Source organism: Mycothermus thermophilus (assembly GCF_041956435.1).
Source record: "Mycothermus thermophilus strain CBS 625.91 unplaced genomic scaffold VTJ04scaffold_1, whole genome shotgun sequence".
Taxonomy (NCBI): domain Eukaryota; kingdom Fungi; phylum Ascomycota; class Sordariomycetes; order Sordariales; family Chaetomiaceae; genus Mycothermus; species Mycothermus thermophilus.
In genome coordinates this window covers 1,885,643-1,907,828 of record NW_027191427.1, presented here as the reverse complement: position 1 = coordinate 1,907,828, position 22,186 = coordinate 1,885,643, and the positions used below count along the sequence as shown (strand labels likewise).

General features: G+C 57.9%; 8 protein-coding genes across 8 annotated transcripts; 3 read left to right on the top strand and 5 right to left on the bottom strand.

Annotated features, from left to right (window-relative positions):
* Nucleotides 1–215: 215 nt before the first annotated feature.
* On the bottom strand, nt 216–1,332 carry VTJ04DRAFT_697 (uncharacterized protein; the record flags this gene model as incomplete). Its single annotated transcript, XM_069365247.1, has 2 exons — nt 216–510; nt 641–1,332. 2 exons carry the CDS (start codon nt 1,330–1,332, stop codon nt 216–218), a joined length of 987 nt encoding a protein of 328 aa, XP_069223306.1.
* An 802-nt stretch (nt 1,333–2,134) lies between these two features.
* VTJ04DRAFT_696 (uncharacterized protein) lies at nt 2,135–5,696 on the bottom strand (the record flags this gene model as incomplete). Its single annotated transcript, XM_069365236.1, has 3 exons — nt 2,135–4,513; nt 4,576–4,673; nt 4,739–5,696. 3 exons carry the CDS (start codon nt 5,694–5,696, stop codon nt 2,135–2,137), a joined length of 3,435 nt encoding a protein of 1,144 aa, XP_069223305.1.
* A 2,190-nt stretch (nt 5,697–7,886) lies between these two features.
* Nucleotides 7,887–11,324, bottom strand: VTJ04DRAFT_695 (uncharacterized protein; the record flags this gene model as incomplete). Its single annotated transcript, XM_069365225.1, has 2 exons — nt 7,887–11,204; nt 11,277–11,324. 2 exons carry the CDS (start codon nt 11,322–11,324, stop codon nt 7,887–7,889), a joined length of 3,366 nt encoding a protein of 1,121 aa, XP_069223304.1.
* Nucleotides 11,325–11,866: 542 nt separating this feature from the next.
* Nucleotides 11,867–12,832, top strand: VTJ04DRAFT_694 (uncharacterized protein; the record flags this gene model as incomplete). Its single annotated transcript, XM_069365214.1, has 1 exon — nt 11,867–12,832. The coding sequence occupies one exon, from the start codon at nt 11,867–11,869 to the stop codon at nt 12,830–12,832; it is 966 nt and encodes a 321-aa protein (XP_069223303.1).
* Nucleotides 12,833–12,969: 137 nt separating this feature from the next.
* Nucleotides 12,970–13,933, bottom strand: VTJ04DRAFT_693 (uncharacterized protein; the record flags this gene model as incomplete). Its single annotated transcript, XM_069365203.1, has 2 exons — nt 12,970–13,756; nt 13,827–13,933. 2 exons carry the CDS (start codon nt 13,931–13,933, stop codon nt 12,970–12,972), a joined length of 894 nt encoding a protein of 297 aa, XP_069223302.1.
* A 457-nt stretch (nt 13,934–14,390) lies between these two features.
* On the top strand, nt 14,391–15,362 carry VTJ04DRAFT_692 (uncharacterized protein; the record flags this gene model as incomplete). The annotated part of the gene is made up of 2 exons (XM_069365192.1): nt 14,391–14,625; nt 14,701–15,362. 2 exons carry the CDS (start codon nt 14,391–14,393, stop codon nt 15,360–15,362), a joined length of 897 nt encoding a protein of 298 aa, XP_069223301.1.
* Nucleotides 15,363–16,687: 1,325 nt separating this feature from the next.
* VTJ04DRAFT_691 (uncharacterized protein) lies at nt 16,688–18,731 on the bottom strand (the record flags this gene model as incomplete). Its single annotated transcript, XM_069365181.1, has 2 exons — nt 16,688–18,007; nt 18,465–18,731. The coding sequence occupies 2 exons, from the start codon at nt 18,729–18,731 to the stop codon at nt 16,688–16,690; spliced, it is 1,587 nt and encodes a 528-aa protein (XP_069223300.1).
* Nucleotides 18,732–20,563: 1,832 nt separating this feature from the next.
* On the top strand, nt 20,564–22,120 carry VTJ04DRAFT_690 (uncharacterized protein; the record flags this gene model as incomplete). Its single annotated transcript, XM_069365170.1, has 3 exons — nt 20,564–20,681; nt 20,757–21,017; nt 21,102–22,120. 3 exons carry the CDS (start codon nt 20,564–20,566, stop codon nt 22,118–22,120), a joined length of 1,398 nt encoding a protein of 465 aa, XP_069223299.1.
* Nucleotides 22,121–22,186: the final 66 nt, after the last annotated feature.

Here is a 22,186-nt window from a genome sequence, read left to right as displayed (position 1 = left end):
GAACGGAGTATTCGGAGCAAGGAACGACATGGAAGTTCCTCTTGACAAGCAGTCGCCGATCCAGGGCACCATCGCCTAAATGGCCCCACCAACCCACTATAACGATCGCCGATAGCCCTGATCATAGCCCCGATAGGTACCCGAGCCAAGCAGGCTTCCAGGCCATCTCCGGCCCTGAGGTTCCCGTCCCTCTTCAACTCCCGCCCGACATCCGGTCACGGCCGGGTTTCAATGTCACGCAAAAACCGCGCCACCCGGTCCGAGAGCCATTCTTGGCCCTGGTCGTTGTCTACGCGATGGTTGGCCCCAGGGATCAGCCCGCCGAGCTCGCTGACGATGCCGGGCTTCGCAAACGACTTCCACCGCTCAATCATGCCTGGCACGTCGACCGACGAGGGCACCCATTCCTCCTTCTCCGACGGCACGATCAGCACGGGCACGTCGATGTTGCCCCAGATCTCAGCCAGCCGGGAGTCGGGAAGGTCCGAGGAGAAGTAGTCGTCGTCGCCGCTGGGAGGGGGGGGGGAAGGAGTGCTGTTATTAGCAAGCCATCCTGTAGACACCTGAGGGGAAACAGGTAAATAAAGAAAAATGGAAGAGGAGAAAAAAATAGAAATAAAAAGAAAGAAAACAAACATACCCAACAGCAGCCAACGACCACCACCTATACCCCGTCACCGGACTGCCCCTCCAACCCCTCGGCAGCTCCTCGCGACTCATCACCTCCTCCCCCCTCCCCTCCTTGACCATCCTCTCCGCCACCTTCGTCGCCCTCCTCACCTCTCCTTCATCCTCCACCATCCCAATCGCCTCCCGATCCGACACCGGCCCTTGCAAAACATACCCATCCACCTTCACCCCCTCTTTATCCTCCTCACCCAACAAAGAAGCCGCCCACGTCCCCCTTCCTTCAATCATAGCAGCATACTCCAAACAGTCCTGACACCCCGTACTATGCCCCAGCAGCACTAGTTTCTGCCTACCCAGCCCTTGCCGCAGAAACTTGACCAGCCCCCGGATATCATCGACATCTTGCCTGAGAGAGCTGTACCCGAACGCCGAGAAGCCGCTTGACAGCCGCGCTTCGAAGACGCTCCATCCCGGCGCTCCTCCCCCGGCGAGGAACTTGGCCAGCCGGCGGACGTAAGGGATGGTGTGCGGCCCGTCGCCGAGGCCGTGGATGAAGACTAGTGCGTTGAGGGGTGGTGAGGATGAGGAGGAAGGGACCAGGTGTTCGTAGGTCTGGGCGGGTTTGGAGGAGGTAGTCGAGGGGTAGTAGTGGTGGACTTGAACCGGGTAGCTTGGTGGGAGGGGCGGTAGCGGAGTTGACATTGCGTTCTCTCTACGTCGTAGCGGGAGTGGATGATGAGAAGTGTTGAGGTAAGTAATGTGTGGGTTTGCTGCGTAGGTACCTTAAGTAGAGGGGATGTAAGTAAATCGGTCGGTCTCTACAGGGAGAAAACAGAATGCGGTTGAGGTTCTGAGAAACACCGTGGAACAAAAATCATAAACAAGAGAGTGGGGTTATTAAATGACGGATGTAATGGCAGGACATGATCTGACGCAACTGCAACGACTCTCATTGACACAAACTGAACTCCAACAACCACACGGTAAACAAACCGCTGAACCGACTTACATTCAACAAGTTAGGTATCCATCTCGTTGACTCCTTCGTATGTACCTAGAGTCTCAATTCGCAAATGGACTCTCATTGCAACAGCCTCAGCACGCAAGTTTCGATTACCACACAAACCACAACCGTCCAATTCCCAGGATTTCACACACTACCCATACATATCCCACTGAGCCAATTGCTGTGGATGCATGCCTTGATTCCAAGATTATCCTGTCCAACGCACCAACATCCTCAGTCTTCAACTGTACCAGCCTCCAGGATGCATGCAAGAAAGAAAAAGCCATTGAGCCTGTATTATTCTCGACTAACCCCTCTGTACCTCTGTATTCCCCATGTAGTATAATAATTCTATACATCCTCCCCACTGCCCATTCCACTCCTCTCCTCGCCTTGCAGCACACCCAATGGTCATATCCAACAACTTCAACCCAACCCAACCCACCACAGTATATTAACCCCCAACATCTCCAGACCCCTATCGGATTGAACCGCCACTCACCCCCTCCCCTGCTGCCCCGCAGCATGCTGATGATAATGAGACTCCCTATCCTCCGCAGCCAGATCCCTCTCGACCATCTCTATCGCAGTCAAACTAGGAAACCGCTTCTGGAAATCCCGGATGTAATCATCCTTTTCCGCGGCCGTCATGGCCAGCAGCGCCGACCCACCGCCGCCGGGCAGATCCACCGCCAACAGCGCCTCTGTAGTCCCAACGCCGCTGCTGCTACCCAACAAAGAGGAAGAAGGGCCGGCGGCGGCGGAGGAGGGTTGTGTCGGACCCACCGTAGCCGCTGACGACGATGATGCTACAGCCGCGGCTGTTGTGGTGGTGGTGGGCCGGACCTTCATCATCAGCGGTGTTTGTTTCACCGGCGATGGCGGACGGCGGGGCGCACCGCTGCCACCACCACTACCACCGGCTGGAGGAAGGGGCTTGTTAAGATGGGTCGGCTTCGGCGGCGCCGCTGGTCTCCCGCCAACAACAGCAGCAGCAGCAACCGTGGATCGGCCCGTAACCGACGACTCCACCGCCGCGGCTGCGGTCCGTCCGCCCGTGATCTGCGCCACCGCGCTCGCCACGCCGACAGGTTTTCTCGGTATAGCCGGCTTTGCCTCACTTGGCTTTGCCGTTCCCGCTCCCGCTGCCGCAGGAGCAGCAGAGTCCGTGTAATGCCCGTACCCTGTGGCGGTGCGCGTCACGTTCTCGGCCGAGCGGCTGCTCTCCTCCAACAGGCTCTGGACCTTGTTCTGGATGGACGTGACCCTCGAAACCCCACCAATACTCTTTGGTGGGGGCGGGGGCGGGCCGCCCACCCCGCCGCGCTGCTCCAGGCGCTGCTTGTACTCGGCCTGGGCGGCCGCCACGCGCGCCTCCTCCTGCGCGAGCAGGCGGGCTTCGTGCTCGCGCCGCATCTCGGGCGTCATGTCTTCCCAGCTGGGTGACTGGCCGTCGTCGCTGCGGCCGTCGATGGTTTCGGAGCCGGGGATGGGCGTGAGTTCGCGCCGCTCGAGGTCTTTGAGAGGCGACGGCGTGCGCGCGGGCGGCGGGCCGCTCGAGTTGCTCTCAAAGCGCTTGAACGCGTCGCCAAACTTGCCCGAGAGGATGCTCTTGGTGCCGGCGGTAAGGGAGGAGAGGCTGCCGCGCTTGAGATGCTGCTTGGCCTTGTCCCTCTTCTTGGAGTCGGTCTCCTCCATGGAGCGCAGGAATTCGACATTCGACTGGATGTTTGTCTCCTCGGTCGGGCTTGGCGGATGACTCCTGTCCAGGGAATGCCTCGGGGACGGCAGGGCCGGAGACTTGGACCTCGCTTCTTGCTCTCGGAGAAAGTCGAGGTTCGATTCCAGATGAGTGCTCACAGGCCGTGGCCTCAAAGAGAGTGTCGACCTCGGCCGAGACGCATCGAGCTGCTCGGGGTCGGGCCGGCCGCCCTCCAGCGAAGGCCGTGAAGACGAAGGGTAGCGCTGGTGCGTCTGGTGCGCAGCAGCAGCAGCCATGCTCGGGAGCGAGGGAGTCCGCGCGCCCGCCACCGTGGGTACGTGCAATTCCCTGCCTGGAGCAGTCGTCTGGCTCGGTCCGGTCTGCCGAGTGAGACTGGCGGCTTGATTGCGCTCGGTTGACTCGAAGCGATGGATGGGGTATGAAGGGCCTTCATCCAGATCTGGACTTGTCATGGTACCCACGGACACCATTGTGGGCTTCGGTGGCGGCGCGGGCGGTTGGGCCGCGATCGCCTGAAGCTCGGGATTACTCGAGATGATGACAGAGGCGCGGCTGACCTCGGGCCGGCCGAATCCACTGGTCGCAGAGCCGAGAGGAGGTGACATCACCGGCGCCGTGCTCGTTCGGCTCACATCCACAGGCGGCCTCGAGCTCGGTCCCTGAGGAGCCGGAGCCGGAGACGGTTTCACCTGGAAAGCTTCATCTGCCAATCTCTCGGTGACCCTCTGAGACAAGTCCTTGGGGAGCAACGGTGAGCCGGCTGGCGCCTCCTTGTCAAAATCAAACTTCTGACCCCTATCATGCAGCAGCGTAAACTGGTCGAGCGTCGGGAACCTAGCTGACAGCTCATCCCCTCCCTGAATAAGGGGCCGCGCATCAAGCGCAGCAAATGGATCCCCATTTGTCACCCTTGCCGGAGAAGGACTCGGTCGGTTCGTTTGTGGGGACGATAGCCCTGGTTGTGCGCCCGATGGTTGGGGGGCCGGCACTCGTCCGCGGCGCATGCGCTCGACCTCGGGAATGACGGGCTGTGAAGGTTGGGCGCTCTGCGGTGAGAAGACGGCGCCGACCGTCGGTGGAGGAGATTGGACGTGTGGGTTGGGGAGCGGCTTGTTGCGGTTGATGGCGTCTGGCTGCGGTGTTCCCGAGTAAATCTTGAAGATCGCTCGTATTAGCTAGACACTCCAGATTGATTGGGCAGTTCAGAGGCACTCACATCTGGGATAGGAACTTCCCGGCCTTGCATGACGCATGCCTCTCGCAGTACTTGGTAGATATTGGGTCTCTGTTGTGGGTTCTCGCGGAGCATCCATGCTGAGCGACGGTACTCGTTAGCGATAATTTGCAGCGCAGCACACCTGTAACCCCTCATCACATACCAATAAGCCCCTTTAACCTGTCGGAGAAGACTGGGTGACTGGGGAAGCGGTAGCTGGCGTTGAGGATGGCCAGCTGGCCTTGGTCTTCGAAGGGGGTGGTGTAGTAGCACAGCTTGTAGAGCAGAACGCCTAGTGCCCAGATATCCGACTTCTCGTCGATGGGCAGTTTGCGGTACACGTCGACCATCTCAGGACTCCGGTACTGCATGGTGGTATGCCGCTGAACGTCTTCGTCGATGGCTCGGCACTCGGCGACGGTGGTCGGAGCGGGCCGGGGTGGGGCGGCCGAGCCAAAGTCGCAGAGCTTGAACCTTCGAACGTTGCCAGCGACGGTGATCAGAACGTTCTCAACCTTGAGATCGCGGTGTAGCAGTGGCGGCCGCAGGTAGTGCATGCAGGCGACGCCCTCGGCGACGTCGGCAAAGATGGCCAAGATTTCAGGCTCGGTTAACCGGTGCTGCAGACGAGTGTTCATAAAGTCAATCAGACCGCCTCCGTTGCAGTACTCCATGAGCAGGAACACCTCGTATCCGCCGCCGCGCAGCTCCGAGGCGTGCGAGTCGATATAAGTGACGATGGCGCGGTGGCCCTTGAGCTTCTTCATGGTCTCGACTTCGGTGCGCATGCCGCGTAGGGCCTCCTTATCCGGCACGGCCACGCGCTTCAAGACGGCAAGGTCGGTGCCATGGTACGGAGCAGGGAGGCGGACCAGGTAGACATGAGCGAAGCCGCCCTCGGAGAGGTATTTCTGGATGACGACGCGGTGGCCGCCGACCTGGATCTTGGTTCCAGGCGGGAACGTGCCGGGAGGGGCGCCGGCGCCAGGTACGGGCACGGGAGCAGGCACGGCTGCAGGCACAGGCACCGGCACCTGAGCGGGGACGGCGTATCCGGCGACCGGGTAGTTTCCAGGACGCGGTGCCGACGCTGCGGGTACCGCCTTGCCGTACGAAGCCATATCTGAATCTGTTGGATCTCTTCACGGGTCGTCGGTAAGAGAGGAGATTCGTATGGGATCGGTACGGCAGAGGGTCGAGGAGGAGAGGGGTGGGCCGGGACGGGACGGGACGATGTCGGGGTGGCGGTCGAGGGAGTCGAGGAGTGTTGGGGACGGGGGGACGAAGAGGGTCCTTGAGCCCGAAATGGGGATGTGAGGGTCCCTTGGGGGGTTCAGGTCATCGAAGGACGCTTCGTCGTTTTGGGAGGCCGTTCTACGGGTTGGGATGCATGGCCGTGGCTGTCGTTTGTTCTCTCGCAGAGGCCAAAGGCGAGGATCGTTCGGTCCGAGGGAGACGGAAGAAGGACGGGTCGAGTTCAAGGCTCCCGTGGATGAAGGATGGAGGACGGTGAACAGAGAGGATGGAGGTGCCTTCAAGGTGCAAGTTGCCGCCAATGTCAGGGACAGTCCGCACTAACGGAGCGGCCCTGGATTACGCCGCCATACGGTAACCGTAGTGGGCGGTCAGCGCTGTACGCTGGCCGGGTGGAGCCAGCTGGCCCTGTCACCGCCGAACATTACCCCAGCATTACAATGTTACGCCCGCCCTGGGGGGCAAAACGTCCAGGATCCATTTCCGGGTTCTGGGCAACGTCAGCTTCAGGCACCGAACGTGCACAAGTGAGCACTGGACCCGTGGGCTGGGGCGGCCAGCCCGACATCCTTCATTTCACACATTTTTATGCCAGATCCAGTTCACGTTGTTGGCTCTTGGCCACGACGTACTGGACACGACTGGTTGAATGAGCCACGTGGGACTTCAGTGCCTGAGCCTCGCATCATCACCAACTACGTACCTGACCTGAGGGAGGGCATGTGAACGGCCAAACTGACCTTAGCGTCTGAGATGCCATTGTCATCATGTCTGTCTAGCACACACACATCCTCAAAAGATTCCATACTTTGAGATTCCCTCGAGAAGCCGTTCCTTGTCAAAAATGTCCTCGAAAGCTCTCTTTCTCCCGCACAGTCTTCCGCTGCCAGATAAAGGATTAATCCATAACTTAAACCACGGCCTTCAAGATGCGCCTGGGAGGCTGTTTTCATAACCACTCAGATACGGTCTTGTCGTCGTTTCCCGGGCCAGCCATCTGCGCATCGGTGGTGAAGTCCATCTCGTGGACGGGAATCCAGATCCTCCAGCTCCGCGTCCGAAGTTTCCAGCCAATGTGGAGGGTGAGAATGACGGGTGCGGTGAAGTACACCATGAAGAGGGTTTCAGCATCGGCTTGGATTCGGCGTCAGGCCACCCCACGGCATACCCCCGCGACGGGTCGATAAAGCGCACCACATGTGTGTAAAAGGCACCGTTGACGGGATACAGCACCACCAACTCAGCCGTGGCCTGGCATGTGCACCGTAGCATGACGCCAGCAACGGTGTGGTAGATAAACTGGGCGAGGTAGGGAGGGGTTGCAGGGGAAAGAGGGTCAGTTCATCTAAGGGATATACCAGATGGACAGTCCTTTCTCACCAGGGAGGCCGGACCGCCCGTAGACAAGGCAGCGCCGGAACCGACGAACAAGCCGGCTCCGATCGAGCCGCTTGTGGGAAGTAGTTAGTTTGCCGGACATGTCGACCAACCAAGGATCAAAAACTGGGTCGACGAACCGATGGCTATCATCTGCAGGTGGCGGCTCTGCAGTGCCTTCTTGATCTCTCCATTGCCATCATTTTCGGTCCCGGTGCTGGTGGCGGCCTCCTCATCTCGGGTGGTCGATCGGGTGTGGCCGCACAGCGTTGGTGTTTGCGGACATGGTTTCTGGCGATATTTGAAGTGACGTAAAGCAGCGACTGCGCCGGGCCTGGAGACTACCTGACCTATTGACGATATTGAGTTGAACAGCAGGACCCGGATGCTGGCTTGTCATTTCATGAACCTCGTAAAAAGGAGAGTGACAGAAGATGGACGGTTCCCGAGTTTCTTACATGATGGGGGTCTCTGCCTAGTACGGGCGCTCCTTCCTCAGCTCAAACATTGTCAAGCTTTTCTTCAAAGCCGGTTTGGAGTCGAATAACTTAAGAATTGCTTCCGGATTCCTCGACGGACAAGAGCTCAAGTGCCTGAGACGCCTTCCAACTCGCAGGACATAAGGCATCACACATCAACCTCTTCCATTCCAAGTTCCAAGACCCTACCCTAGAGGTGCTCTACCCTTTCACAGATACAAACCCCATCCCCCACCCCTCCACCGCCTCCGGTTCTCTCTCCACCTTCACCATCCCCCTCTCATACATGGCCAACCACACCGCATCCGCATTCACCGTCTCCAACGCCTCTCTCAACTCCCCGTGCCTCGGCAGCGCCTCCACCACCAGCCCCAGGATGTCATCAAACATCTCATCGTCCATCCGCACATATCCCACCATCGCGGCCAGCAAATCCAACACGGCCTTCCAAACCTGCCACGCTTGGGCGAATTGCCCCAACGCCCCTGATCCTCCCGAAGCCAAGAGGGAGGAGCTCAAAGAGACAGACAGGTTCGTCGCTGCTGATGACGCCCCAACTCGTTTCACCACCTTCTCCCCATCCGCCCCGGCCACGGGTATCAATATCCCCTCCTCTCCCAGCCCGCCACCACTACCTCCAGCAGCAGAAGCAGCAGCTATCCTCCCCACCCCACCACCACTTCCCTTCCCCTTCGCCCTCGCCTTTTCAGCCTCTGCCTTGACCCCCCTCACCCACCTCCCCATCTTTCCCTCCCACTCCGTCTTCAACCGATTCCCCAAGAAATCCCCGGCAGACTTGCACATTCCCTCGAGTGCTTTACACGCCGCCACCTGGACGTACGGCTCCGGGTCGTACAGCCGGGCCATCAGCACGGGCCAGACGGCGTGGACAAGCGGCAAAAAGGCGTTCTCGTCCGGCGCCAGAGCCGGGCTGGCGGTGGAGATGAGGTCAAGCAGCGATTTGCGCAGCGTCGGGGCCGGGGAGGTGAGGTAGTGCTGCGTGAGAGACAAGATTTTGGAGAGGAGGGCGTAGGTCGGGGTTTTGGGTTTGTCCAGGTCCTTGGTGCTGGCGTCGTGGTTGGATTTGGTTTCTTCTTCGTCTTCATCAGTGTCGGCGGCGTCGGGGTTGGTGAGTTTGTCGAGCAGGGACTTGGCCTCGCTCTTTGGCGGACCCCATGGTTTCTTGGGATGCGGCTCGAAAGGAAGGACCTCCTCCTCTGCTGTGCGTTTGGCCCGCTGAATGCGTTTGTCGAGTGCGTCGAGAATGCCCGGAATTCCCAGGGAGGTACGCGGTTTCTTACGGTGGTCGATGACGGAGATGTTGCTGCCGTCTTCGAGAAGGAGCTTGTCGGACTTGACGCCCTGGGAGACAACTTCGGACAAGACCGAGAACAGGCTCTCGACAAAGACGGGGTAACCGTGGTAGTTATCCAGGGCGGCAAAGATGGCAGAGACAACGTCGTCCAGATATGGGAGAAGTCTTGGTCCGGTCAGGCGAATCACCATGGTAAGGACCTTGGTGGAAGCTGGGGAGATATCGAAAGTGTTGAGCCGGAGAGATATCGAGTTGACCATGTAATCCGCGTTCTCAACGATCAAATCCGAGACGCTCTTGCACCCGCAACACGCAGCAATGACGTTGAGTGTCGTGATCGCATGCTGCCGGAGCTGCGGGACAGGCGATCCTAGGAAAGTCGTAATGGGATAGAGGACGTCGATGAGCTCCGTCCGGAAATCCGTCTTGAACCGTGTGGCAGCGAACGCAGAGACCTCGAGCGCGATCGCCTCCAGCCGCCAGTCCTGCTCGGCCGAATCTGAATGGGCCGATATCAGAGAGACCGAGAAATCGTATAACTCCTGGAACGCCTCATCCCGATAGCTCGACTCTCCCAGAGAGGACATGTCAATGAACTCGTCCATGTCTGCGGACTGCGAATACGCCGACTTTAGAAGCTCAAAGGCCAGCCAGAACGAGGCGACCTGGTCCACGCCGTCACAGTCCCGGACATAGCCAAGCATGGTTGTTGCGAGCTTTACCTGCTGGGTCGCGGATCCGATCCGAGACAGCAGGGTCCCGACGGCCTCGCGGGTCGCCTTCTCGCTCATGGTGCCCAACAGAACGGGGGAATAGGCTGCCAGCTCCCTTCCCGGCTTGACAAGATCAGTGCTCACCGCCATGTCTACAGCAACGTCATCCACAATCTTGGGCGGCTTCGAGCCCTTGACCAGCGTGACGATGCTGTCGCGCAGGGAGTCGCCCAGGGCATCTTCGAGGGTGGTCGAGTCCATATGCAGCGCGGCGGCCAGGTTGCTTCCCCTCAGAATACTCCTGACAGCGAGCTGCTTGACGCGTTCATCGTTGGATTGCATCAGTCGAGGAAGCCCGGTGATCCAACTGTAGAGCGCCGTCTTGATGCTGTCCCCAAGCTCGGGATAGATGCCGGCGAGGTCTTGAAGACTGGTTTGTAATGGCGAGCGGGCGGCGTCCTGGTCTTCCAGCATCATAGCAGTCTCGACCAGGATTAGGCGACAATTGGCAAGCGAGGCGTGGCATTCGTCCAGCAAGGCAATGCAAAACTTGTGCAAGGCGGTATGGATATCCTCGGCGTCATGGCCCCTGAGCTTCAGCACAGCGGCTAGAGCGATCTTGATCTGCGCAGAGGTGGCTTTGAGCCAAGAGAGACTAAGTAGCTCTGGAGGAGGCGAAGACTCTGTTTTGGCTGCGGTCTGAGACTCTTGTTGGCTGGAGTCGTTCAATTGTTTGAGAAGAGTCCGGACTTTGATGTCGGCCAGAACGCCAGTAAGGGCGAGTTGGAGTAGTTCCAGGCCTCGCAGAAGGACCCGTCGTTGGGTTTGATTTGCCCTTGGAGGAGCGAGAAGTTTGGTGAGCGCCGAGACGATGCCCGGCAAAAATTGGGCAAGCACCTTGTTGTCTTTGATGGATGTGAGAACAGCACCCAGAGCGTTTAACGCTTCGAGCTGGATGGCGGCCACCGTCGACTCGGTGATTTCATCCAATATGACTTCGATGGCGTAAGGCAACGGGGAGGTTGCCTTGTCTGATGAGGAGGAGTCACTGGGCTGGAGAAGATGGGATGGCTGAACGACGCTGATGAGAGCTGCAAGCGCGCGGAAGCCCTCGATGGTCATCTCTTCCGGCACGTCTTTCTTTTGTTGTCCGGGAACCCCACCAAGCAAGAAAGAGAAGAAGATGAGCAGCTCCCGGACGAGCTGAGGTGATGCCTTAGATTTCCAACCATGCTGGATGAGTCCCCTCAGCAGACGAACAACAGTCTCGGTGACGCGGATGGGATAGCGGTCCCGGACCTTGAGCAGGTGTGAGATGGGGAAGAAGACATAGTCCGCCAGCTTGTCGTCGACGACACTGGCGTCCTTTCCGGCCTGTGTAGTCCAGATGCCAACAAGTTCCTCCAGCAGACTCAGGACCCCCTTGGAGTCAACAGGTTTGTCTTGAGGGGCTAGGGCATGGCGGCTTAGAGGGACGCAGACTCGTTTGAGCTGCAACCTACATGTTAGCAACATCCAGGACGTTGGTAGAGGGAAGAGTCAGGAGAACTGAGGAGAACTCACCTGCTGAAAGAATTCAGTCCTCGAGGGTGAGGGAGATAGTGTGGCCATTGTGGATGCAGGGGCACATTATGATGGCGGGAAATATTAAGCGGGAGCCTCAACGGGGTTTGATGTAAGTCGTCGAGACAGGGAAGGCTGAGATGGTGGATGTGAAGTCCTCTTGGGACAGACACATGACCCACGGATGATATTGTGATAACTTCAATCACCTTGCCTCTTTCACCATTCTTCCGTGAGACTCGGGTAAGAAAGTAAGATAGTCGGCCTGGGAGTTGAAGTTTGGTCCAACCCTAGTTGGTGGTGAAAGCGACAGAAGATGGGCGATGAGATGCAGAAGCCTTGGCAGGAGCTCGGCCGCTAAAGTGACTATGAGCTGGCCGGCACCTGGACTTGCCCCACTTTTCCGCTCACAGTGGCCTGGGCGGCGCCTGAGCAGCCAAAACATTTCAGGGCCACCACGTGCACCGAACCCGGCCTGCTCTCCTCCAACCTGCGACCTGGAACCAAACAAACCTCAACTGCACTCTGCCCACCCTCCCGTCATCCACGCTTCAACATCGCAAAACCGCATAACTGACAGAATACTCAAAATGCCGCCTGCGAAGAAGAGGAAAACGGATAACGGCGAGGCCCCTGCTGGCCCTGATCAACCCGCCGACAAAGCGGAAACCCAATCCTCCGAGTTGCCGACGAAAGACGAGACCACTTCAGAAGCAAATGCAGACTCAGCTTCCAAGAAGGAATCCTCGACGCCTTCGGCATCTACCGCCTCCTCAGTGAATTCCACTCCTGCACCGACTACCGCGACAACATCCGCCCAAGACCGCCTGGCCCGGTTCCGCGCCCTCCAGGCCCGGGCCAAGGAGTCATCCCAACAAAACCTCAAGGAAGCCACCAAGGAATCCCAGCGCCTGGCAACCGACCCCAGCCAGCTCACCGCCCTGCAGCGGAAGCACGCCATCGCATCCCACAAGTTGCTCAAGGCCGAGGTGGAGGATGCCGGCGAGGATTTTGAGCGCAAGCGCGCCTGGGACTGGACCATCGAGGAGAGCGAGCGGTGGGACAAGCGCATGAAGAAGAAGGAGGCGCATCGCGACGACACCGCTTTCCGGGACTACGCGCGCGAGAGCGAAAAGGCCTACAAGCGCCAGCTGCGCAACATGGGCGCCCCGGACCTGGAGCGCTACACGCGCGAGAAGTTCGCCGCCATCGAGCGCGCCGCCGCCGCCGGCACTCTCGACATCATCGAGACCGAGGACGGCGAGATGATTGCTGTCGACAAGGACGGCACCTTCTTCAGCACCGCCGATTCTACGGCCTTTGCTCAACACAAGCCCGACAAAGCCGCCATCGACCGTCTCGTGGCCGACCTGCGCAAGGCCGAGGAGGCCTCGCTCAAGCGCCGCAGGGAAAAGATGGCCAAGAACGCCGAAGAAACCGGCGACGTCACCTACATCAACGAGAAGAACAAGCAGTTCAACCAAAAGCTTGCCCGCTTCTACAACAAGTACACGACCGAGATCCGGGAGAGTCTCGAGCGGGGTACCATGGTGTGAGAAGGAAGCTTGGTTTTGCCATCATGTTTCTATCATGAAGCGGGACGAACGGAGTTTGGGCGCTGGATCTTGGGTTCTTACTGTACAGTCTCCGTGGTATAATACAAATTCCGTGTGACAACAACAACTACTACTACTCAGAGCATCGTCCTCCTCCATGCCCTACTCGCCAACTCCTCCAGCTGCGGCACTTCCACTGGTCCCTTGACACTCCCATCCGTCAGCGCCTCCACCACCGCGTCCGCGACGTCATCCACCTTGAGCGGCTTCGTCACCATCGCCCCAAGCAACCCACCCAAAACACCTCCGGTCAACCCATTCACCGTCGACCCGGCCGTCGCCAGCGCGGCAATCCCCAACGTAATTTTCCTCGACTCGTCATACATAAACGGCGGCCTGAAAAACACCCCCCTCATCCCCGGAAACTCGCGCGCAATCACCGCCTCGGCCTCGCGCTTCGTGCCGATATACCTCGCCGGCAGGACCGGGGCGCCCGCCGCGGCTGACACGAACCCGAACGCCTTCACCCCGGCCCGCTCCGCCTCCCGGGCCAGCAGGATGGCGCTGTCGCGGTTCATGAGCTCGTACGTCAGCTGCCGCGGGTTGGTGGGCGGCTCGACGCCCGGCTCGGGGACCCCTTCCTCGCGCACGCGCTCGAGCGGGTTTCGCGGGCGCGGGACGCGGCTGCTGCTGCCGAAGGTGCGCGCGAGGGCGGTCAGAGGGTTTTCGCGCCCCGAAATGGCGCCCTTGTAGTCGGCCTCGAGGAGGATGCCGAGGCTGTGCACCACGTAGGTGGCACCCGGCAAAAGGCTGGTCCATTGCTCCGGGCGGAAAATGTCGCCGCGCTCCCAGGCGACGCGGTGAGACCAAGCGGGCGGGGTTGGGGAGGAGGTGATGGATGACCAGTGCGGTTGGCCGGAGCGGCTGGGAGGGAGGAGTCAGTACTGTGTAGTATGAGGTTGGGAAGGGGATGAGTTGGAGGGGTAAGACGGACCTGACTGAGACGACGTCCCAGTTTCGAGAGACGGCGGCGCGGCAGATGCGCGAGCCGAGGAAGCCGTTGCCGCCGAAGACGACGAGTCGTTTGGCTGGTGCAGACATGATTTGACGTGTGGTATGTAGTAGTACACAGTGGCTATGAGCTCATAGGTGGTTCGTCATGTGTTGAGCTGTGGTCACGGCGTTGGACCTGTCAAGGCTACCCAGCTGCTTTAGGAGCCAGTAGCGGAATGAATTTCCTGGTAGTTAGAAAATGTTATGACTTGCTCTAGATTCAATGTCCAATTGACTGGCCATCTAGAGGAACTTGTGTGTCTTGGAGTGTCGGGAAGCTGTTGGAGCTCTCGAAGCTTAACGAATGATGAAATCGGTGGTCGCCCATCTGGAGCTCCGTGACAAGGATCATCTTTGGCCGATTTTGAGTGGGTCTCGGCGGCGAAGCGTGGCCCCACATGCAACGCCGACCTTCAAGTCCCCAAACCGAACTTCAACTGTTTGTTTCTACGTTTGTTTCTCTCCTGCCACCTCACCTCCCGTCCCCATTGACATCACAACAACCATGGCGCCGCCAACAGGCAAGCGCGTCAAGGGCGTGCAAATTTTCCGCCCCTTCATCTACGGCACCACAGCTAAACCGTTCGACGAAAAGACCAATCCCAAGCCCCCGGGCGTTCCCGATGACCACACCCATTCCTGGACCGTCTTCGTCAAGGGCATCGACGACGTCGACATCACCTACTGGCTGCGCCGTGTGCAATTCAAGCTTCACGAGTCTATTCCTAACCATGTCCGAAGTCCGTCGTTCCCCCCCTCTAGGCTCCGCTTCCTCAACCTCCAACCAACAGCTAGCTAACCCTCCCTGCGCACAGTGATCGAAGGCGAAAAAGGCAAACCCTTCGAGGTCCACGAAACCGGCTGGGGCGAGTTCGAGATCGCCATCAAGCTCTACTACGTCCCCGAGTCCGCCGAAAAGCCGCAGACCCTCTACCACCACCTGCGCCTGCACCCATACGGCCGCACCGAGGCCGAAAAAGAAACCATGCGCCTCGCCGGCGGCGAAATCATTTCCTGGGCGTACGAGGAGCAAATCTTCAACGAGCCCTACGAACCTTTCTACGAGATCCTCACCTCGGGCGCCATGCCCCCCGCCCACCCCTTACCACCTCCCATCCCTCACCACCAACCAGGCCATCAAAAATCCAACAGCAAAAGCAACATCTCCACGCCTGGTGGCAAGTCCAAAGAGAAAAAAGACAAGGAAGAACCCGTGCAGATGATACGCTCCGAGGGCGGCGTGCTCGAGCGCAGCGCAATGATCCCCTTAACCAACCGCCCCGGTCACCCTTTTAGCCGCGAGACGGAGCAGGTCGAGATCAAGAAGCTCCAGGAGGCCATGGTCAAGGTGGAGGAGATGGTGCGCAAGAGCAAGGAGGAGGTGCTCAAGAAAGAGGCTAGGTTGAAGGAGTTGAAGGCCGAGAGCGCTGCTGCTGCGGCGGCGGCGGGGACGGCAGGGGCGGGGGCGGGGAAATAAAATCATCGGGGTTGGGGGTTTTGTTGAGGGTGGTAGATAAGAGGAGATGTTACCTGCTTATTATCTGAGGCGGCTACATTAATTTGTATTCTCTCTATTATCTAGTATGATGGGACGATACCACAGTGGCTGTTGGAGCCACAAGGCGTCGGGGCGTTTCGGTTGTTCAAAAGAGAACGGCATGATTTGGATCTGAATCAATGGGAAATACTCGAGCTAGACTTGTATTGAGCATCTTACACTAATAAGCCGACTCAGGAAACTCCGAGTTGATCCACCAATGGTGTCTGTCAACATCAAGTTCTTGTCCACTCCCATGTCTAAGCTCTATCAACTTGTCTATGACTCTATGACTCAAGACATCTCTATCTTCTGAGATCGAGTTAGCTCAACTTTATCAACCAACCATGCTTCACACCTCTCAACCCACACACGCCAATTCTCACAACCACCACAGAACCCTGACAAACCAAAGATTGGTGGCGACTAAAGCGCCGCATTCCAAGTTTTTTATTTCCTTTCTAATAAAAGAGGTGGGAGTTGTCCAGAAAGTTCCCGTCCATAGTAGAACCCGCTACGTCCCCAGCGGGACCCTTTCTCCAAGCCGTCGTCCCCCAAGCCCGGACAGGGAAAATGCTTCTTCTGATCTTCCTGGCCAAGCCCGAGTCGTGTGGCTGATGTGGTCTGTTCCATGATGCTCTCTCAAAGGCCATGGACTGACTGAAAATGATGTGAAAACACAAACGCAGAACGGAAGAATGTGCCGGCGACCAAGTGTCCTATCTCCTCGAGGATGACCGCCGATGACCAATACCCAGACAGTAGGAAAGAGGAAAAGAAAAAGAGAGAAAAAGGAAATGTGTCGAGGGAGTGTGTTGTCTCACACAACCAAACCGATCCGATCCTGTGTGCCAACCTAGGTATCCGGGACAAAACTCGAAACAAGAACAATCACCACCCAACCGTACCCGACCTTTCCCTTCTATAATATAAACCGAAAAAGGCCCAACCAGAGCAACGCAAGAACCGAATTTTTTTGACGAATCGCCGCCCAATTTTTTAACGAACCCCGAGACCCACACTCCCAAAACTCCCTGTTGCAAAGTTAAACATTAAATGTAAAGGAAAAGAAGAAGAATTGAGAAGTGTTGAGCACCCATAACGCCTGGTATTGAGCCTTGTCGCCCAGAATGAAGAGTTGAAGAAAAGGAAAAAGAGAATGCCGCACAGAAAATAATCGACAAAGGAAAAGGTAGGTAGGTCGAGAAGTCGGGGGTGTATGTACCCATTAATCGCAATCGCAAAATCAGCCAAGTTTTGCTGAATCAATGCGCATCGTACGCCGGCGGGGGAGTATCATCCCGTTCGTCCCAGAAGCTGGGGTGGTTGTTGTTGTTGCGCTGCTTCTCCTCGTAGACGCGGCGAGCGATCTCGCCAGCCATCTTCATGATCCAGGCCTGTTCCAGGATGACAGACGACGTGTCAGACATGGGAGCGCCGCGCTTCCAATCCGCCTTGCTCGTCTCAGGCGGCACCGGCAAGGACTCCTTGCTCTTGGACTTCTCCGAGGCACGGCCTCCCTGGACTTCGGTGGGATCGGTGGGGGTGAGGGGCACCGAGGGCTTGGGCGACGTGGCGCGGAACGACGGTCTCCTCTCCGCCGGCCGGTTGAAGCGCACGTCGGGAATTTCCAAGGTTTCGTGCGGCATGGCGGGCTCTGACATGGGACCAGCGGCGGTGGAGGCGGCATCGGTGCTCTCCTCAGCCCCTTCGCTAGCAGTCTCGGGCAGGTTGTCAGTAGCTCTGCGCCGCAGGTCGACGACGCGCGTCTTCTTCTTGCGGCCGGGCTTCGTGTGGCGGCCCGAGCCTAATGACAAGCCAGCAGTGGCCGATTGGGCATGGACTAGGGATGGCCTTGAGGGAATGGAACCGTTGTCCTGGCTGGCACTGTCCGAGAATGTGTAGGTATGGACGCTCGACGAGGTCCTGGGCAGATTCGGGGTCGCGCCAGGTGGGGTGCTGGTGGCATCGAATCTATCAGGCCCTGCCCACGCCCGGATCAGGACGTCCTTGGTGGTGGCAGTGTCCAATGACGACGTCACTTGGGCATTTGTCATATCAGATAGTTTCAGGAGCGTCTTTTGTGAAAAGAGCAGTTGCGCTTCCGGTCCGCCGTCCAATGACAACTCTGAAATGGCCGCCGGGTCTAACAAATGCCCATGGAGATCAACAGCATCCAATGGGGGCGTTGCAAGCGGGTTGACGCCGGGCTCGCTCGTCTCTTTGGACTCCTCTTCCTCCTTGATCTGGTCTGGGCACCATAACTGAAGTGATAGCCTGTGGATGATGGCGGGCAGCTCATCCATCATCAAGTCACGCAACTTGCCTTCAATCGTCCTCTGGAGATAGTCGCGGACAAACTGGATCGAGTCAAAGGTCGACGAGACCTTGAGAGACTCGAGGGGGTCATTGCGGAAGACAATTGTCAGACCCTTCTGCTTGGAGAAAACCAGGATGATGAAGGCCGACAGCTTGATCTCGGACAGGGTGATTTGGAGGGGTATTGTGAGACTCGAGGCCGCTGCCAATGGCTGGGGTGATGTGAAGTCGGGTTTCGCAGAGAGCCAGGTGTTCAGGGGGTTGGCCTGGTGGTTGTGTTAGTCATGCCGTCTCATCTCTTCTGAACCGCTTGGACCCAGACGCGGAACTTCCATGGCCCCGCGAACTCATGTGGAGACCCGGGATAATTGGGTTGCAATGCGGCATGTCCGCCAAGTTCCCGCATGGAATCACTGCATCCATATTCCGGGATTCCAGAATCTGGAAGAACCGAGGTGCAATGTTCCGCTGCGTCTTTGTGCTGCTGAAGGGCTATGACTCAAGCAGGCACAGAAGCTCCTGACGTCCGCACGCGCTGCTGCCGCAAAAAGTCCCGGGTCGTGGCTTGATAGTTCGTGGAAATAGGTAATATTCAAGGGGTGGCGACGAAACAACGGAAGCGCGTTTTGCTGTGATTCGCGTCGCGATAAGGGGGGAAAAAGACCGCAAGCCCGCTTATCGTAGGTCCAATAACAGAGAAAGCAATGGAATCCTCCAACCTACCTGAACCCTCGTCTTGAGCGTCAAAAATGCGTCGCCCGAGTAGCACATTTTGAAAATGCCACGGAAACGATCCTCGGCGAGGTCGCCAATCTCGAGGATCTCGAGATCTGGCGGCACCGAGCCGAGGTTGAACTCGGTGACAATAATATCATCGACGATGATGGGTGGCTTCGGAGACTTGTTCAGGGCCGTCGTCAGGAGGTCGCGGGCGCGCTTATAGAATGCCGCGTCAGCCGTCAGCGGCGACCAGTTGAAGTTGAAGGCCATGTTGAATTGGCGTTGGTGTTAGAGGCGCATTGCAGTCGGTCGCGGGTTGGACTTTGCGTGCGACAAAGCCCGGATGTCGCGGGGGGAGGCGGTTGATACAAAGCTCGGTTCGTTGGGCGGTGGTGGCGGGGTGCCGCAATTGATGGTTGTTGCGATCGTCGCGGGGGAGAAGCTGTCAAGGCTGTGGTGGCGATGAGCTGTCGTCGATTACGAAAGGGTTCTTGAATGTTTCGTTTCTCTGGGTCCAACGAACGGGGAATTTTCGACTTGTGTTTGACGGGAGGCAAGACAAGGTGAAGAGGGAATGACGCTATCAGGCGACGTTTTGGCCGCGGGAGCTCGGGGCAGCAGTTGGGTCTTGAGTGAAATTTTTGGACCGTGCCGAGACCGCGGCGTGGTTCCCGTGGCTGGCAAACTGCTGCCCTCCATCAGGTATGCAAAGCCCTGCAAAGGCTGTCTGCCCTGGGCTGCCGCACCTGCTGCAAAAGCCTGCAGGGCCTTCTGCCACCCGAAAAATGGGCTGACCCTGGGAGTCGCGTGTGGACCCACTTCAAGCTTGGCCGAAGATGGAAATGGTCCATGCGTCGCTGAACTTCCTGGCTTCCTGGTGGATCCTTTCAGGTCGCAGGTTTGCCTTTGATGTCACCTCCTTTGATTTCCTTCAGCTCACTCATCAAAAGGATTGCTTGCTTCATGCAAGCAACTTGGCCGGCGATTGAAGGGCCCAGGCACCCAGATCCCAGTCCAAACATGTCTTACTGCCATATTTTATATTTTATAAGTCTTCACCGCCATATGCGCCGCAAAAAGTAAGGAATTACGGCGGAGCACGGTCGTATCCGCCTGCAGGGAAATGCAAAATCTTGCATTCTTGCATGTCGAAGATTGCCCTGCGCTCCCAGGAATTGCTCATCCGATGCCACGATCTCAAAAGTGGGACCGGGATCCACCGCATCCCACCGTGTCCCGAGGTCCCCACCTGACATTCCGGCGAACTGCCGCACGCGATCGCGTTTCGCCTTCTCCTCTGGTCCGGGTCCGTTCTCCATTCTTTGAAAATCCCCGGACTATGTTGCCGTGCTGCCGACCCCGCGATTTGGATCCGGGGCTACGGTTTCAGTTCAACACTCAGTGGCTCGAGCTTCTGTGGCGACCATCAAATCACCACGCTGAAGATGCCCTCTGAATACCCAGCAGAGGGTGGAGAGCTTCCGCCGTAAGGCCGTAAGGCCGGAACAGGTGCCTGACCTGCTGCTGCTTGCTGCCCACCTAACATGAGACAAGAAGTCATGCATCGCACCGTAGCACTCAAAGCATCCCATACGCGTCGCGGCCAGATTGTTTGCATGCAGATCCCCGCTGCCATTCGACCACGAAAGTCATCCCCACTGCGGCTCAGCAGCACGTCGTCGCCAGAATCGCGGGGTTGGGCAGATAATAGCATGTGAGGGAATGAGGGGAAGCGGGGAAACGTAACCTGACATTCGTCGTCCAAAAATGGTGTCCAAACACCAAATAAAGGGTGTCCGAGACAACGAATGTTTACCGACTGAACTGCAGCCATACAGTCGTGATGAGTTGTGCCATGTCCAAAGGCTCAATCAAGGTCAGTGATCGGATCGGACGTGGGAAGGATCCCATGGATCGGCGGACGAACGGTGACGGTCATGTGTCTTAGCCAGGAAATGTCGGAGTGCACGAGACTCTTGGGTTCCGTCATTCAGGACGGACAAACAGGGTCTTCCCGGTTGCTCAAGACTCTCGACACCAGCCACCGTCTTCAAATCCTCTTTTAACACCAAACTCGAGTTCATACCATCAGTGATACCCCGATGTATCAGTTCTTTGAAGACGTCCCTTATGAGTTCCGCCTTGTGGGCGAAGGCGCCGCAAACTGTGTGTTTGAGGTCAGGGGATACCCTCAAACCGAGGCTCACCGCTATCTCCAGGGTAGGACAGCCTCCGGATATAATGACAAAAAACACATAGAAGACGGGCAGTTATTTTAACACATATGATCTCCAGACAAACTCCTGCGCGTAGCCAAAGCCGGCACCAAGGCATATCGCCATGAAGAGCTGCAGGAATACTGGGAGACGGTCGTGCGGCCCCTTTTCGAGCCTCAACACCTAGTTCGCCAGGAACTCGTGAGACTCGGCGGACGAGGCATCGTGTCACGCCTGAATGCCGTTCTTGCACAGGAAGAGCCGAGACGAAGGGTTGACTTCAGGGGAAGCAGAGTGGCCGAGGCCGAGTATGGCATGCTCGTCGAGGACATGCGGCAGGGTAAGAGTTGACCCCTGAGCTCACTCACATTGATTGTCGGGATAAACCGTAATGCTAACTACCAATTTAACGTCACCAATACAGCATCACCAGGCGTCCTGACACTCGAATTCAAACCCAAATGGCTCTCCCAATCGCCCACCGCTCCAGAATCCGCCACCCGCTGCCGGACCTGTGCCCGGGAGCTGCTCAAACGCAAGAAGCGGATGGCAGGCACAGGAGTCATCAGCTCCAGGTCCCTCAAGGCGGACGAAACGACAAGCCCAAACGTCAAGAACACACACATCCTCTGTCCGTTCAACTTCATCACCTGCAGAAAGTCCCAGCAATCGCTCGCTACTCTCCTAGCCCACCTTCTCCCGCGCTGCAACCCTCCCGGAGTCGGCCCGCCCTCGGTCTCTGAAATAGGGTCATTACCGCCCCAACACCTCCGCTTAGCCGACTGGCTTCAAACCAACACCCTCTTGCCACGCCTCCATGCCGTGCAGCTCGCCTACTCTCCTTCTCCTTCTCCTACCCCTCCTCCCTCCTCTACCATTCCATCGCTTCCCCACTCCTCTTTATCTCCCATACCATCTCCCACCTCATCATCATCATCCACCTACACAGTAACCACCACCACCACTCCGACCTCCCCCAACTTTCCCCCCTCTTCGTCCTCCTCCTCCACGGCCATCATCTCCCACCCCAACCCACCCCCTTCACCACCGACCTCTGCCTCCTCATCCACCTCATCAGCTCTTCTTCAAGGATCAACAAGACGAAAAAGAGGAGGAACAGACGCAAGAGACACGTTGACGGCGTCGTCGGGAGAGGACGAAGACGAGGAGGCAAGAAGAACCGAACTCCTCTCCCTCGCCATGACCCTGCGCGACTGCACCGTCTTTGTCCGCGTCCCCGTCGATCCGTCTCAGCCTGTCCAGGCCAAGCTGGCGGACCTGGACCGCAAGCGCGGCGTCGCAAAGAGGTCGTACTGGCGCGACCTGGAGAGGAGGCTGATCCAGGAGGGGTATTACAACGGTCATGACAAGGAAAAGGAGTTGGGGGTTGTGGTGGATTGTTTGCTTGGGCGGTTAGGAGAGGAGGTGGAAGGGGTTGATTGAGAGATCTGAGCTAAGTTGTTGAGGTTGAGTATAAGAGAGGGGTTGAGAGTGATTATGGGATGAGGA